Raw genomic sequence first — 12532 nt, forward strand, 5'->3', positions numbered from 1 at the left:
TGCAAGGGTGGTGAGCAAACATGAGAGAAAACTGAGTCATTAAGAGTGTGGCTTTGGAAAGGGGGTTTCCTGCAGTTTGGAGTCCTTGCTGGTTTGGTTCTTGCTTGTTCCCATTACATAATATATTGCATTTGGCATTGCTGTGTGAAAGTAGGAAGAGGGAAAGCTGGAGCAGAAGGGGCTTTGCTCAAAAACCTCATCCCCACATCCCAGCCCTTCCTGTCCTGCTATAAATCAGAGGAGTTTGCTACAATTTTGGAGAGGTGAAGTCATCATCAAAGTTTCCAGACCTCTGAGATGACAAAGCCCCTCCATGAGGACCCCAGCAAGTCCCTTAGGGGGACAAAGAGCCCCAGAGCACAGCCCTGGTCTTGGCAAGGGGATAAGGAAGGAACCCAAACCCCTCCGGCCTTCCTAGAGTGTCCCAAAGGAACTGAGAAATCCATGGTGTGAGGCAGGGAGGGGAGAGCAGAGGGGCCTGGCAGGGTGAAACCTCTGCCCTTGGTGTCTGGAGGCTGCAAAGTTTTAATTTGGGAATTTCTGGCCTGATTACAGAGAGAGAAAATGGGGAACAGGGTGGGAGGCACAGAGTAACTGGGAAACCCCAGCTGAGCTCTGGAGGTGGGTGGGAAGTTCCTGCTATTTCTGCTGCCCCTGCAGGACTTTATGCTGGGCTTTGTGGTGGATTTTGTACTTTTATGACCCTTTTAAGACCTGAAACATCTGCCTGGAACATCTCTTCCCTCCCCATGTCCCACAGCCCAGCTGCCAAGCCTGGGAACATCCCCATGGCACAGAGATGTTTCTCTGGACATGGATTTGTTGCTTCAGAACTGCTCAGTCCTGTGGGGCCAACCTGGAGCCCTGGGAAAGGTGTTGAATCCACCAGGACCTGCTCTCCAGTGGGTGCCATCATCCCAAAGAGGCTGGGATGATGAAGTTAATCCCACAGGAGGCAGAGCCCTCTGGTTCCTGGTGCCCTGGGTTGTTTGCAGGTCTATTCAGAGCAGAGGGAAGCAGCTCCTTCACTGGGAATGGTTTGGGATCTGCAGCCCCCAGTGCCAGAACCTGTCTGGATAAATGCACCAATGCTCCATCCATCAGGAAAGCCAAAAAAGGGAAGGATTTGTGATCATTGGGATGTCAAATATGGCCAGGCTGTTCCACCCAAAGCTTCACTTGCCCTAAATCTCCCTTTGCCTCAGTTTCCCGTGGCATGGCTGCTCCAGACTGAATGTGCCACAGCCCCAGCCCTTGGTGGGACAAATGTCATGGCCACTTTCCCAATCCCAAATGGCACTTCCAGGGATAATTCCCTGGAGTAGAGCCACGTCCTCCTGTTCTCCTGGGAGTGACAAACTGCAAATCTTTAAGGAGAACAGCGATCAGCCCTGAGTGGTGCTGAGCTGTGAGAGAAGGGATCATGGAACAATTACAGAAAGGAGCTGAGACTAAAAGTAGGATTTAACAGGATCTGGATCTTCTGTCCCCCTGACCTGAATGAGCTCCTGCTGCCAGGGAAAAGGAGCAAAACCTCTGAGATTTGTGAATTGGAGTTTTTAGGGCACACGTGGATTCCAGCTGGGCAGAGTGGCTTTAATGTGGAGCTGCTCCAGATAGCTGGGGGTCATTCCAGGAGGTGATGGATGAGCCCATGGAAGGCTCTCCCTCCACTGTCACTGTGTGTTCTGCCCTGGCTGGTGGCCTGGGGGTGTCCCTCACCCCTCTGTGGTCCCAGTGACACCCACAAGGTGCAGGAGCTCCTGGAGCCATCCCCAGGGCAGGATTCTGGGCCCCTTCCCTTTAAACAAAGAGCCATCCTTTCTATGGCTGGCATTCCCTCCAGGCTAAAAGGATAAAAGGAAGAAGATCCTCCAAGATCTCAGAATCCCAGACTCATTTAGGTTGGAAAACACCTCTAAGACCATTGGGTCCAACCTGTGCCTGATCCCCACCTTGTCACCAGCCCAGAGCACTGAATGCCACCTCCAGTTGTTCTTTGGTGACTCCACCACCTCCCTGGGCAGCCTCTTCCAATGCTTGACCACCCTTTCCATGAAGAAATTCCTCCTGATGTCCAGCCTGACCCTCTCCTGGAGCAGTTTGAGGCCATTTCCTCTTGTCCCATCGATGCTCCAAGGTGGGGTTCATTAAACCAAGGTGGTACCAGCCCAGAGAGCTCCCATCTTCCCTCACCAGTTCCACACCTCCTCAAACCCAGGAGAGGAGACAGAAGATCCCCTTGGCTGCGTTTTCCAGCTTAACCAAATCCCTGAAGCCACGAGGAAGGGCCCAGGTCTGAGTTCTTGATCAGAACAGGCCTCAGAACCTTTGCAGGCCCGTGATGTGCAGTCAGCCCTCCTGGGCACGGGGAGCCTGCCCAGGTATCAGCTGTGGGAATCAGCTCATGCACAGGATGCTCCATCTCCTGCTGGCTCCCTGCAGCCCTGTGAAATACCTGAGGATGTGGAGCCACAGGAACATCCAGCATCCAAACTGCTCCAGGCCTTTCCAGCATCCACACCTCTGCAAGGAGATGGCTCAGCTAGGCAGATCTGAAATCTCCATGCTGACAGATGGGATCTGACAGGAGCAGCACAGCTGGCAGGGAGAAGACATTCCTTCCCTTCCTGAAACCTCCCAAGTGCTCCTCAATAACGCCAGTGCTCGGGAAGCTCTGTGGTTCCTGCAGGAATCATCTCCCAGGTGGATGTTTGGTTCCTCAGGGGAAGGAGGCAGCAGCTGTCAGCACAACCATTGCACAACAACCCCAGCTGGAGCTGATGGATCCAGCTGAAAGAGGAGTTTTGGGTCAGTGGGATATTGCTGATTTGGGTCAGTGGGATATTGCTGTGCCCAGGCTGCCATGGGGACACCTGTGCCTTTGGGGTTTGGGTCGTGCAGGGAATCAAGGTGCTCTTTCTCCCCATTTCCTGGAGAATTTTGGTGTTTCTGTGATCCTCCCCTCCACCAGCCCTGCTCTGAATGCATCCCCAACCACATCTGAGGGGAGGGTGGAGGGCTGGGAGACACCAAGCTCCTCCAACAAGCCCAGGCAGCACCTGGGTGAGCTCCACGTGCATCTCCAGCAGGGCTGTGGTGCCTGCAGAGGGGGACCTGCCCTGTGCACCCTCAGACCTGTGGTCCCCAAGGGACAATGCCAGCATGGGGGTGACACAGCTGGAGCTGGGCATTGCCTGCAAAGCTGTGCTGTGCCCAGGGCTCTTGGCTTGGCAGACAACATCCAAATTCCCATCTCTAAAATCAGGCCAAGAGCCCAGCCCTGCCCAGGTTAGAGGGTAAAGGCTCTAAAGGCTGGGAGGTGTTTTGGAGTCCTAAGCCTTGGCAACATGGTCAGGCAGGTTCTGATGGAGCCAGGGATGAAATCCAAGGGGAAAAAACCTGCAGCCAGCCTGGTGAGCAGTGGAAAAGCCACCTGAGCAGCCAGCTCGAGCATCTGCCACCCCTCATACCTGTGGCAGCAGGAGACAGAGTCAGGCAGGGCCTGGGGGCTCTGGGGAGAGAGGAAATTGTGAGAATTGAGAGAAGATCCATCCCCAGAACCAACCCGTGCCAAAAATACTCAGTGACTAATTTAATGCCTTTCTGATTGCCTTTTAACTGTGAGTTATTAAAAACGGGGAGAAGGGAGATGATGTCCTGGTGGGAGGAGAAGTGAGTGTTGCCATGGCAGTGAGGGGATGCTGCAGCACAGCCTGGACCACGATTCCTGAGGACAGAGGCCATGGGAAGCCAGGGAAGAGCGGCTGTGCCATCCAGCCCAGTCCAAAGTCACTCTTCGGCCTCTCCACTGCCCTCCCTGCTCCCCCGCCCGGCTCTCTCCTCCTGCCCTCCCAGCCGGATCGGGTTTCCCCCTCCCTGAGCTCACCCCGTCCCAGAGACGCTTTTATCAGGCTCAGGGCACGGAAGAAGCCGGGATTTGGGGGGGGTTCAAGAGATTAGGAAAGAATTCGCCTCCGGGAGTCTCTTTCCTCCCTCTGCCCGGGATAAATTGTGCGATGGAGGTGGAGGCTTTGCAGCTCCACGGGGAACTGCTCCCAGCTACACGTGTGGAGGCAGAAACGCTGCCGGCCCCTCCCCGCTGCGGGAAGGGGGTGTTGAAAGGTCCTAGGAAGGGTGAGGAGAGCTCTCGATCCTCGGGCTCCATGTAAGGATGAAGTGGGAGGGTGTTTTGCCGGTGCCGGTTCAGCCCCTGGCATCTTTCCTGGAAGGAGCAGCTCAGCCACGGGAGGCAGGAGCAGGGAACAAACCTGGGGGCAGCATGGAAACGTGATTAGCTGGGAGGAAAAGGGATTTTAGTTGGCCTGTTGATGATTTTCTTCTTTCATCACCTCCCTATAAAGCAAATGCCACGCCAGTGAACAGCTCTGGCCCTGCTGGAATGGGAATACAAATGGGAAAAGCCTCCTGAGGGTGTGCCCGGGACTCTGGCTGCTCTGGGGGCTGTGTGCAGCCCCATCCTCCCTCCATCCCTCCATCCCTCCATGGCACATTGTTCTCCCTCCGTGTGCTCAGTCCTGTCCCTGCTGAGAGGCCAAATCCCTGCCCTGGGGAGTAGAGGCTGCTCCTGAGCCCCCTAAAGCAGGACCAGGATCCAGCCTCACCTGGGCAAGGCAGTGCCTGGTTTATTCCTCCTGTAGATCGTGCTAAAGAAAAATGTCAATACTGCAGGTGGGAAATGCCACAATTTCAGGGACTTGGGGGTTTTTGGGCCTGAAGCCTCTCCACAACAGCAATGTCCTCAAAGTGGGATGTGCCAGACTGGTCCCAGGCACTGCTGCACCACATCCCTGGCACAGGAGCTCCTGCCTGAGGCTGTTCCTGCCCGTGCTGAGCTGGGGGCTGGGGATAACCCCCACAGGCAGGGCCAGAGCCCCAGATGGGATTCTTCATCTCCTCCCTGTATCCTGGGGTGGGTGGGACGGGACATCCCCATTCCCACCTGCCCAGGAGGTGCCTGTGGCTGTGACAGAGCTCCTGGGGACAGGAATGGGGACATCAGAGGGGTGGGAGGGCGATGGACCTCTGCAAACACTGCAAAATGGGATTTTCACTGGGGTTGTCTGAGCACTGCTGCCCCCAGGGGGATTTCTGGTCCTCTCCCCTCACCTGTGCCTGGCTCCACCTCTGCACCCCCAGCACCCACATCCATCCCCCATCCATCCATCCATCCATCCATCATCCATCCATCCATCATCCATCCATCCATCCATCCATCATCCATCCATCCATCATCCATCCATCCATCCATCCATCCATCCATCCATCCATCATCCATCCATCATCCATCCATCATCCATCCATCCATCATCCATCCATCCATCCATCATCCATCCATCATCCATCCATCCATCCATCCATCATCCATCCATCCATCCATCCATCATCCATCCATCCATCCATCATCCATCCATCCATCATCCATCCATCCATCATCCATCCATCCATCCATCCATCCATCCATCCATCATCCATCATCCATCCATCCATCCATCCATCCATCATCCATCCATCCATCATCCATCCATCCATCCATCCATCCATCCATCATCCATCATCCATCCATCATCCATCCATCCATCATCCATCCATCCATCCATCCATCCATCCATCATCCATCATCCATCATCCATCCATCCATCCATCCATCCATCTCTCCATCCCTCATCCATCCCCATCCATCCATCCATCCCCATCCATCATCCATCCATCCATCCCTCATCCATCCATCCATCCATCATCCATCCATCCATCATCCATCCATCCATCCATCATCCATCCATCATCCATCCATCCATCCATCCATCATCCATCCATCCATCCCCATCCATCATCCATCCATCCATCCCCCATCCATCCATCCATCCATCCATCATCCATCCATCCATCCCTCCATCCATCCATCATCCATCCATCCATCCATCCATCCATCCATCCCCCATCCATCCATCCATCATCCATCCATCCATCCATCCCCCATCCATCCCTCCATCCATCATCCATCCATCCATCCATCATCCATCCATCATCCATCCATCCATCCATCATCCATCCATCCATCCCCCATCCATCCCTCCATCCATCCATCCATCCATCCATCCATCCATCCATCCATCATCCATCCCTCCCATCCATGTCCATCCATCCCCCATCCATCCATCCATCCATCATCCATCCATGTCCATCCATCCATCCATCCATCATCCATCCATCCATCCATCCATCATCCATCCATGTCCATCCATCATACATCCATCCCTCCCACAGCTGGCTCAGACACCCAGGGCCGGGGTCCTGTCCCCTCCCCGTGCTCCCGGGAGTGTCACAGAGGGACAAACCCCTCGCAGGTGCCCCGGGAGCCTCAGCCCGTGCCCAGGGCAGCCGCTGCGCTCCCGGCCGGGGCTGAGCTGCCTTTTGTGGCTCTCAGCCCCGGTGATTGGGCGCTATTTTGCTCCGGCTCCCCCCGGCAGCTGTTGCTGTTCTTTACCCGGGAGAGCCGGGGCCGCCCGGGGGCTGCAGCCGAGGAGGAGGCGGCGCCGAGCCCAGGTACGGATTTCTGGGGCTTTTTAAACGCTGCTGTGGGGGGGTTTAAACCCTGCAGCCCCCGGGCAGTCCTGGCCACAGCCCGGACCTGTGTGGGAATGAACTCCACGGGGCTCATCCCCGGCCGGGGGTGACAGGGACACGGGGCAGGCGAGGGGATATTTTTGGAAGTTTCTTTGCCGTGAGTCAGCGGTGAAGGCGACCTCGGGAGCCCGTGCAGGAGAAATCCCAGCGGCAGCAGAGCCAAGCTGATTATTTGTTAAGTGCCTGCGATTTTCAGCCTTTACGGGCGGATCTGGAGTGCGGGGTGAGGGATGGGCGGGGGAGAGGGAGGGAGGGAGGGATGGATGGATGGATGGATGGATGGATGGATGGATGGATGGATGGACAGGTGCGCTCCTGGGCAGGGGCACTGCGAGCAGGGACTTGGGGGCTGCAGGTGACCAGCCCTGCCATGGGCAAAGTGTCCCTGGCACTGATGGCCTCACATGGCACTGATGGGCACCCCTGGCACTGTGGCCATCCCCAGCACTGGTGGCCACCCCTGGCACTGATGGCCTCACATGGCACTGACAGCCACCCCTGGCACTGTGGCCATCCCTGCCCTGCTTGGCCTGGCAGTGGCTGTCCCTGGGTCACCAGCCCAGGGTGGCTGTTCCTGCAGGTGACACGGCCCATCCTGCCTGGGGACAAGGATCCTGTGTGGGCTGTGGAGCCCCAGAGTGCATCCACCCCTTGCCAGGCCATGGGGACAGAGCTGGACATGGATCTGGTCAGCTCTGGGGCTGAGTTAATGCCTTTGGGGCACATGGCAGGGAAGGACACCTGCCTGCCCTGGGTCTGGAGGCTGTTTGGGCTCCTCCTTCAGGGTGAAACACAAGGGGTAGAGACAGAGAGCCTGGCACTCTGTGACAGGGCCCTGGGCTCAGCTGAGGACTGGGGAGCCCAGCAGGGGTGTGCTGTGGGCACAGTGTTTGACCCCTCTCAGTTTGGTGAGGGTCCCACCAGGTGACATTGTCCCTGGGTGGTGTTGGAGAAAGATTTGGGATGCCCTGAGGCCACCTAAGGGCTGTCCAAGTGGGCAGGGAGAGCTCAGAGACGGCCAGGGAAGGACAGAAGAGGCTCCTTGGCCACTGGTGAGGTGTGTGAGACTCTGCAGGACACAGCTCAGCCTGGCAGAGATGGTTCTTTGTGGTGGTGTCACTTCAGGTGTCACTTCACAGGGTGACCTCAGGCACTGAGGGACACCCGTGTGCCACCAGCCCCATGGGAGCATGGATCATGGCCAGGGAGAAAGGAACAGAGGCTCTGGCCCTCCTCCACCTTCCTGGTGCTCATCTGTGCCCCAGACCCAAGTAAATGATTGAGAAGCTCAAAAACAGGGCAAGCACGTGGCAGGGAAACACTTTGAGGAAAAGTTCTCCACCTTTGTGCTTCCCCTGAGTCTGGACCCCCCCAAGCACCACCAGAGTCCTGGGGCAGCTCCATCCCTTCCCAGCAGAGAAAGGTCCAGACTTACATCACTGAAATAAACCAAAAACTCTTTTTATTTCCTCTTGAAAGCAAAGATCTTGCAGATCATGACCAAAAGGTTTCCTCATATTTATCTGTTCTGCTTCCAGCACTGAGTGGTAGGTTTCATCCTGGGTACTGATCTCTTTTTCTCAGTGTTCCACAGGGGGAAAATCAACTCAATCTGGCTCAAAGGGGGCAAAAATTCTTCCTTCTGGGGAGGATGTGGCACCTGAGGCCCTGGACTCAGAGGTGCCAGGAGGGTGGGGCCAGTGGTGCTGGGACCTTGTGGTGCCTTCCCACCCCTGCAGCTCTCCCAGGGCAGAGAAACCCCCAGGACCCCTCCCCAGCCCTTCCTGGTGTTCCTGAGGACCCTCAGTTTGCTCTGCATTTCCCAGCTGGGAAAAGCCCTGAGAGCCCTCCCTGAGCTCCCCTGAGCTCCTTTTGGAGCTCTGGTTGCTCCATGGGAGCTGGGCCTTCTCCTGCTGCCAGGCTCTGGCCCTCCAGTGGTTTTGGGGTGTCTGAGCACTCCCTGGGCTGTTGGTCCCCCCGTGTGCCTTGGCAGGGAGGTCACTGTCCCTTTGGCTGCCACTCCCCTGGGATATCCAGGCTGGGGACCTTTTGGGGCTCAGAGTCCCAGAGCTCCCCTTGCACCCCCTCAGTTCCTGGGGTTTTTTTTTTGCCTGACCTGGGACCCCTCTGTGCATCCATGGGTGACACCAATGGGGCAATCATGGCCAGATGTCCCCTCTGTGCAGGCTGGGGGTGTCCCCGAGGGGCTCACACCCCCCAGCCCCTGGTGATTTCCACCTGCCCAGGTTTGTCACCTGAGGAGCTGAGCTGTGCCTGTCTGTGACAGATGGCAGCGCCCTGGTGAGCAGCGACAGCCACGGGAGAGCAGCAGAGCCCATGTGAGTGCCCGGGGCAGGGAGGGGGCCTGGGGGGATCCCTGTGCCAGGGCAGGGGGTGCCTGGGGGATCCCTGTGCCAGGGATGGATCTCTGTGCCTGGGGAGGGCAGGGGGTGCCAGGGATGGATCCCTGTTCAGAGCAGTGAGGGGGTCTGGGGGGATCCCTGTGCCAGGGATGGATCCCAGTGCCAGGGCAGGGGGTGCCTGGGGGGATCCCTGTGCCAGGGGAGGGCAGGGGGTGCCAGGGATGGGTCCCTATGACAGTGCAGGGTGGGGGGGCCTAGAAGGATCCCTGTGCCAGGGGAGGGGTCCCAGGGATGGATCCCTGTGCCAGGGCAGAGGGTGCCTGTATGGATCCCTGAGCCAGGGATGGAGGGGCCTGGGGGGATCCCTGTTCAGAGCAGGGGGTGTCTGGGGGGACCCCTGTGCCAGGGGAGGGTGGGGGGTGCCAGGGATGGATCCCTGTTCAGAGCAGGGGGTGCCAGGGACAGATCCCTGTTCAGAGCAGGGGGTGCCAGGGATGGATCCCTGTGCCAGGGCAGGGGGTGCCAGGGATGGATCCCTGTGCCAAGGGACAGCAGGGGGTTCTGGGGATGGATCCATGAGCTGGGTCAGGGTCAGGGGCCGGGCTGGGGCTGTCCTGCAGTGCCATTCTGCCCGGCAGGGTTGCAGCACGTCCCTGCAGGTCCCCCAGCTGTCGCTGTCACTGATCCGTGCCGGTGGGCAGCTCTCCCTGGTGGCACCGACCAACGCCCAGCCCGGCCAGCGGAGCCCGGGGCACAGCGCGGCTCCCTGGGCTCCCCACACACCAAACCTGCCCCGGGGGCTGCTGCAGCCCCAACCCAGCCCCGGGGGGATCCCAGGCACAGCCAGGGGGTCCCACCAGCCCACCCATGTGTTAGCCAGGGCTGCCTCGTGGCTAAATCCAGCTTGAATAACATAAAACCCACCCCAGCTTTAAGGATGTTGAGGTGAACACACCCCAGGTGCTGCAGGAGCCGGGTTGGTGCCTCTTGCTGGGGCAGCACTGGGACCCCCAGAGCAGCGTGTCCCTGTCCCTGCCCCCCTGCCCCTGTCCCTATTCCTGCCCCTGTCTCTGTCCCTGTCCTTGCCCCTGTCCCTGTCCCCTGTTCCCTGTCCCTGTCCCTGTCCCTGTCCCTGCCTCTGTTCCCTGTCCCTTTCCCTGTCTCTGTCCCATCCCTGTCCCTGTCCCCTGTCCCTGTCCCTGCCTCTGTTCCCTGTCCCTGTCCCTGTCCCTTTCCCTGTCTCTGTCCCATCCCTTTCCCTGTCCCTATCTCTGTCCCTGTCCCCCTGTCCCATCCCTGCCACTGTCCCTGTCCCCTGCTCCTGTTCTTATCCCTGTCCCTGTCCCTGTCCCTGTCCCTGTCCTTATCCCTGTCCCCCCAGCCACGCTCCGTGCCCTCCCTGCAGGGAATAGAGGAGCAGAGCCTCTCTGAGCAGGACCAGGGCCATCCCGAGGAGAGGCAGAGCCGGACATGCCAGAGCCAGCCCCGCTCGGCGGGGACAGGAAAGCGGCGGAGAAGAAGCGAGCGGAGAAGGTGGGAGCCAAGGGCAGCGCTGCCGGGCCACCAGGTGGGTGTGTGGGTGTCTGGGTTTGGAAAGACAGGAGTCTGCTAAGGAAGGCAGGAGCCTCCCCTGAAATGGAGAATGTGAACCCTCCCCACCCCTCTGAATTGCTATGAATTTTCAATTAAGGGGTTGTCAGGCAAAAATAGGGGAGCAGGAAATAACAGTTCTTTAATAGGGAAAGGGAAAAAAATATAAGGATAAAATAAACAATGCAGTGAACTAAAACAACACTGCCAGAGTCAGAACCCAACCTGACACCCTGTGGGTCAGGCTGTTGGCACAGTCCCATTTGAATTGTGGCTCAGCCCTCCTGCAGTGTCAGGGCTGGTTCTGCTGGAGCAGGGATCCTGTAGAGAAGGGTGGAATCTTCCTCTGAAGATCCAGGGGAAGAAGAGGCAGCTGCTGTTCCTCTGGGAAATCCAGTGGAGAAGCCGTGCTGGTGTCTCAAAACCTCTGGATTATATCCGGGTAGGAATGCTTGGCTCCTCCCTCTGGGCTCACATCTGCCAATGGGATGCTGTAGTTCTTATCAGCCATGCAGGGACATTCAATGGCTGTTATCAGCAGGTGTCCCCTCCCGAGGGAGGAGTGATTGTGGTCACTCAGAGAGAGATAAGGCAAACTGCCCACTTGACAAAGGTAATCTGCCATACAGATGGCAATGGAAAACATCTTGCATTGCAATCTTCAACAGTGGGAAAGGCCTTCCCTGCCCCAGAATGGCCACCCTGGCCCAGGTGGCCACAGAGGCACAGTCCCCTGTCCCCAGCCAGCCCGGGAGGTGCTGTCTGGCCATGGAAAGGGGAAATCAGTGACACGGGGATGGAGATGGGGCTCCTCAGCACCTGCCACATCCTCCTCCACCTCCTCCTCTCCATCCTGCCCAGATTTGCTGCTGGAGGAGGAGCACGGGCAGAGCTTTTCCCAGCTTGATCACCAGGACAGTCTAATGTCACCAAACCCCTCGGTCTCAGCCCCCGGGACACTCTTGTCCCCACTCCTGCACTGCAAACACGTGGCAGGAGCAGCTCCTGCCCCTGTCCCCTGCTCCTGTTCTTATCCCTGTCCCTGTCCCTGTTCCTGCCCCTGTCCCTGTCCCTGTTCCTGCCCCTGTCCCTGTCCCTCTCCCTGCCCCTGTCCCTGTCCCCATCCCTGTCCCTGTCCCTGCCCTGCCCCTGCCCTTGCCCCTGTCCCTGCCCCTGTCCCTGCCCCTGTCCCCTGTCCCTTTCCCTGTCCCTGTCCCTGTCCCTGTCCCTGCCCTGACCCGGCTGTGCAGGAGGACGTTAAGAGCTCTTCCCACCCCCCCGCTCAGAGCCCTTTTCCTCCTCCCAGTTCCCCCAGTAACATTTTTCCATGTCCCAGTCCCCAGGAGCCTCCCCGTGCAGAGCAAGGCGGAGCCGCCCAGCCTGGACCCCGCGGAGGAGCCGCTGCTCTGGGAAGGGCTCACCCTCAACAAGTGCATCCTGGTGGCCTCGGTGGTGGCCCTGCTCAGCGTCACCTTCCAGGTGCTCCAAGGTGAGTGGGGAGCCGGGCGGAGCGGGAAGGGGTGGCCAGGCCGTGCTGTCACCTCCTGTCCCCTGCTGTCCCCTGCTGTCTTGCAGCGCCATGCTCCAAGGAGGGACTCGCCCGCGGCCGCCAGGAGCCTCCGCCCCCTCCCGTTCCCGGTGGGTCCGACCCTCCTCGATCCCCCGGTCCGGCCTGGGACAGGGCCCTGCGAGCCCCTGGCTGGGATGTCCCACCCCAGCAGCCCCAGCTGACCGTGCCTGTCCCTGTCCCCTCCCAGAGGTTGTGAGCCCCAAGGTGGAGATCCCAGAGGCGGTGACTGCCCAGCCTGCGCCGCCTCCGGAGAGCAGCGCGGTGGAGGAGGATGATGATGATGATGAAGACGGTGACGATGACGATGACAGCGAAGCTGACAGCAACCTGGTACGGGCCAGGGTGGCACCTGCCGGGGCAG

General features: G+C 58.6%; 1 protein-coding gene across 3 annotated transcripts in view; it reads left to right on the forward strand.

The window, feature by feature from the left end:
* The window catches only part of JSRP1 (junctional sarcoplasmic reticulum protein 1), a 41809-nt gene that overhangs the window by 27878 nt on the left and 1399 nt on the right, over window positions 1-12532 (forward strand). Inside the window, exons 2-6 of one of the 3 annotated variants that reach the window (XM_071451958.1) lie at window positions 8895-8987; window positions 10393-10578; window positions 11938-12090; window positions 12177-12239; window positions 12359-12501. In XM_071451958.1, coding sequence (XP_071308059.1) covers window positions 10482-10578; window positions 11938-12090; window positions 12177-12239; window positions 12359-12501 — 456 coding nt within the window. In that variant the 5' untranslated portion in view covers window positions 8895-8987; window positions 10393-10481. The remainder of the gene's footprint in view (window positions 1-8894; window positions 8988-10392; window positions 10579-11937; window positions 12091-12176; window positions 12240-12358; window positions 12502-12532) is intronic. The other 2 variants (XM_071451957.1, XM_071451959.1) reach the window with 2 other exon arrangements.

Source organism: Agelaius tricolor, unplaced genomic scaffold (genome assembly GCF_023055355.1).
Source record: "Agelaius tricolor isolate 1412-34295 unplaced genomic scaffold, bAgeTri1.0.p SCAF_33, whole genome shotgun sequence".
In the NCBI taxonomy this organism is placed as follows: Eukaryota; Metazoa; Chordata; class Aves; order Passeriformes; family Icteridae; genus Agelaius; species Agelaius tricolor.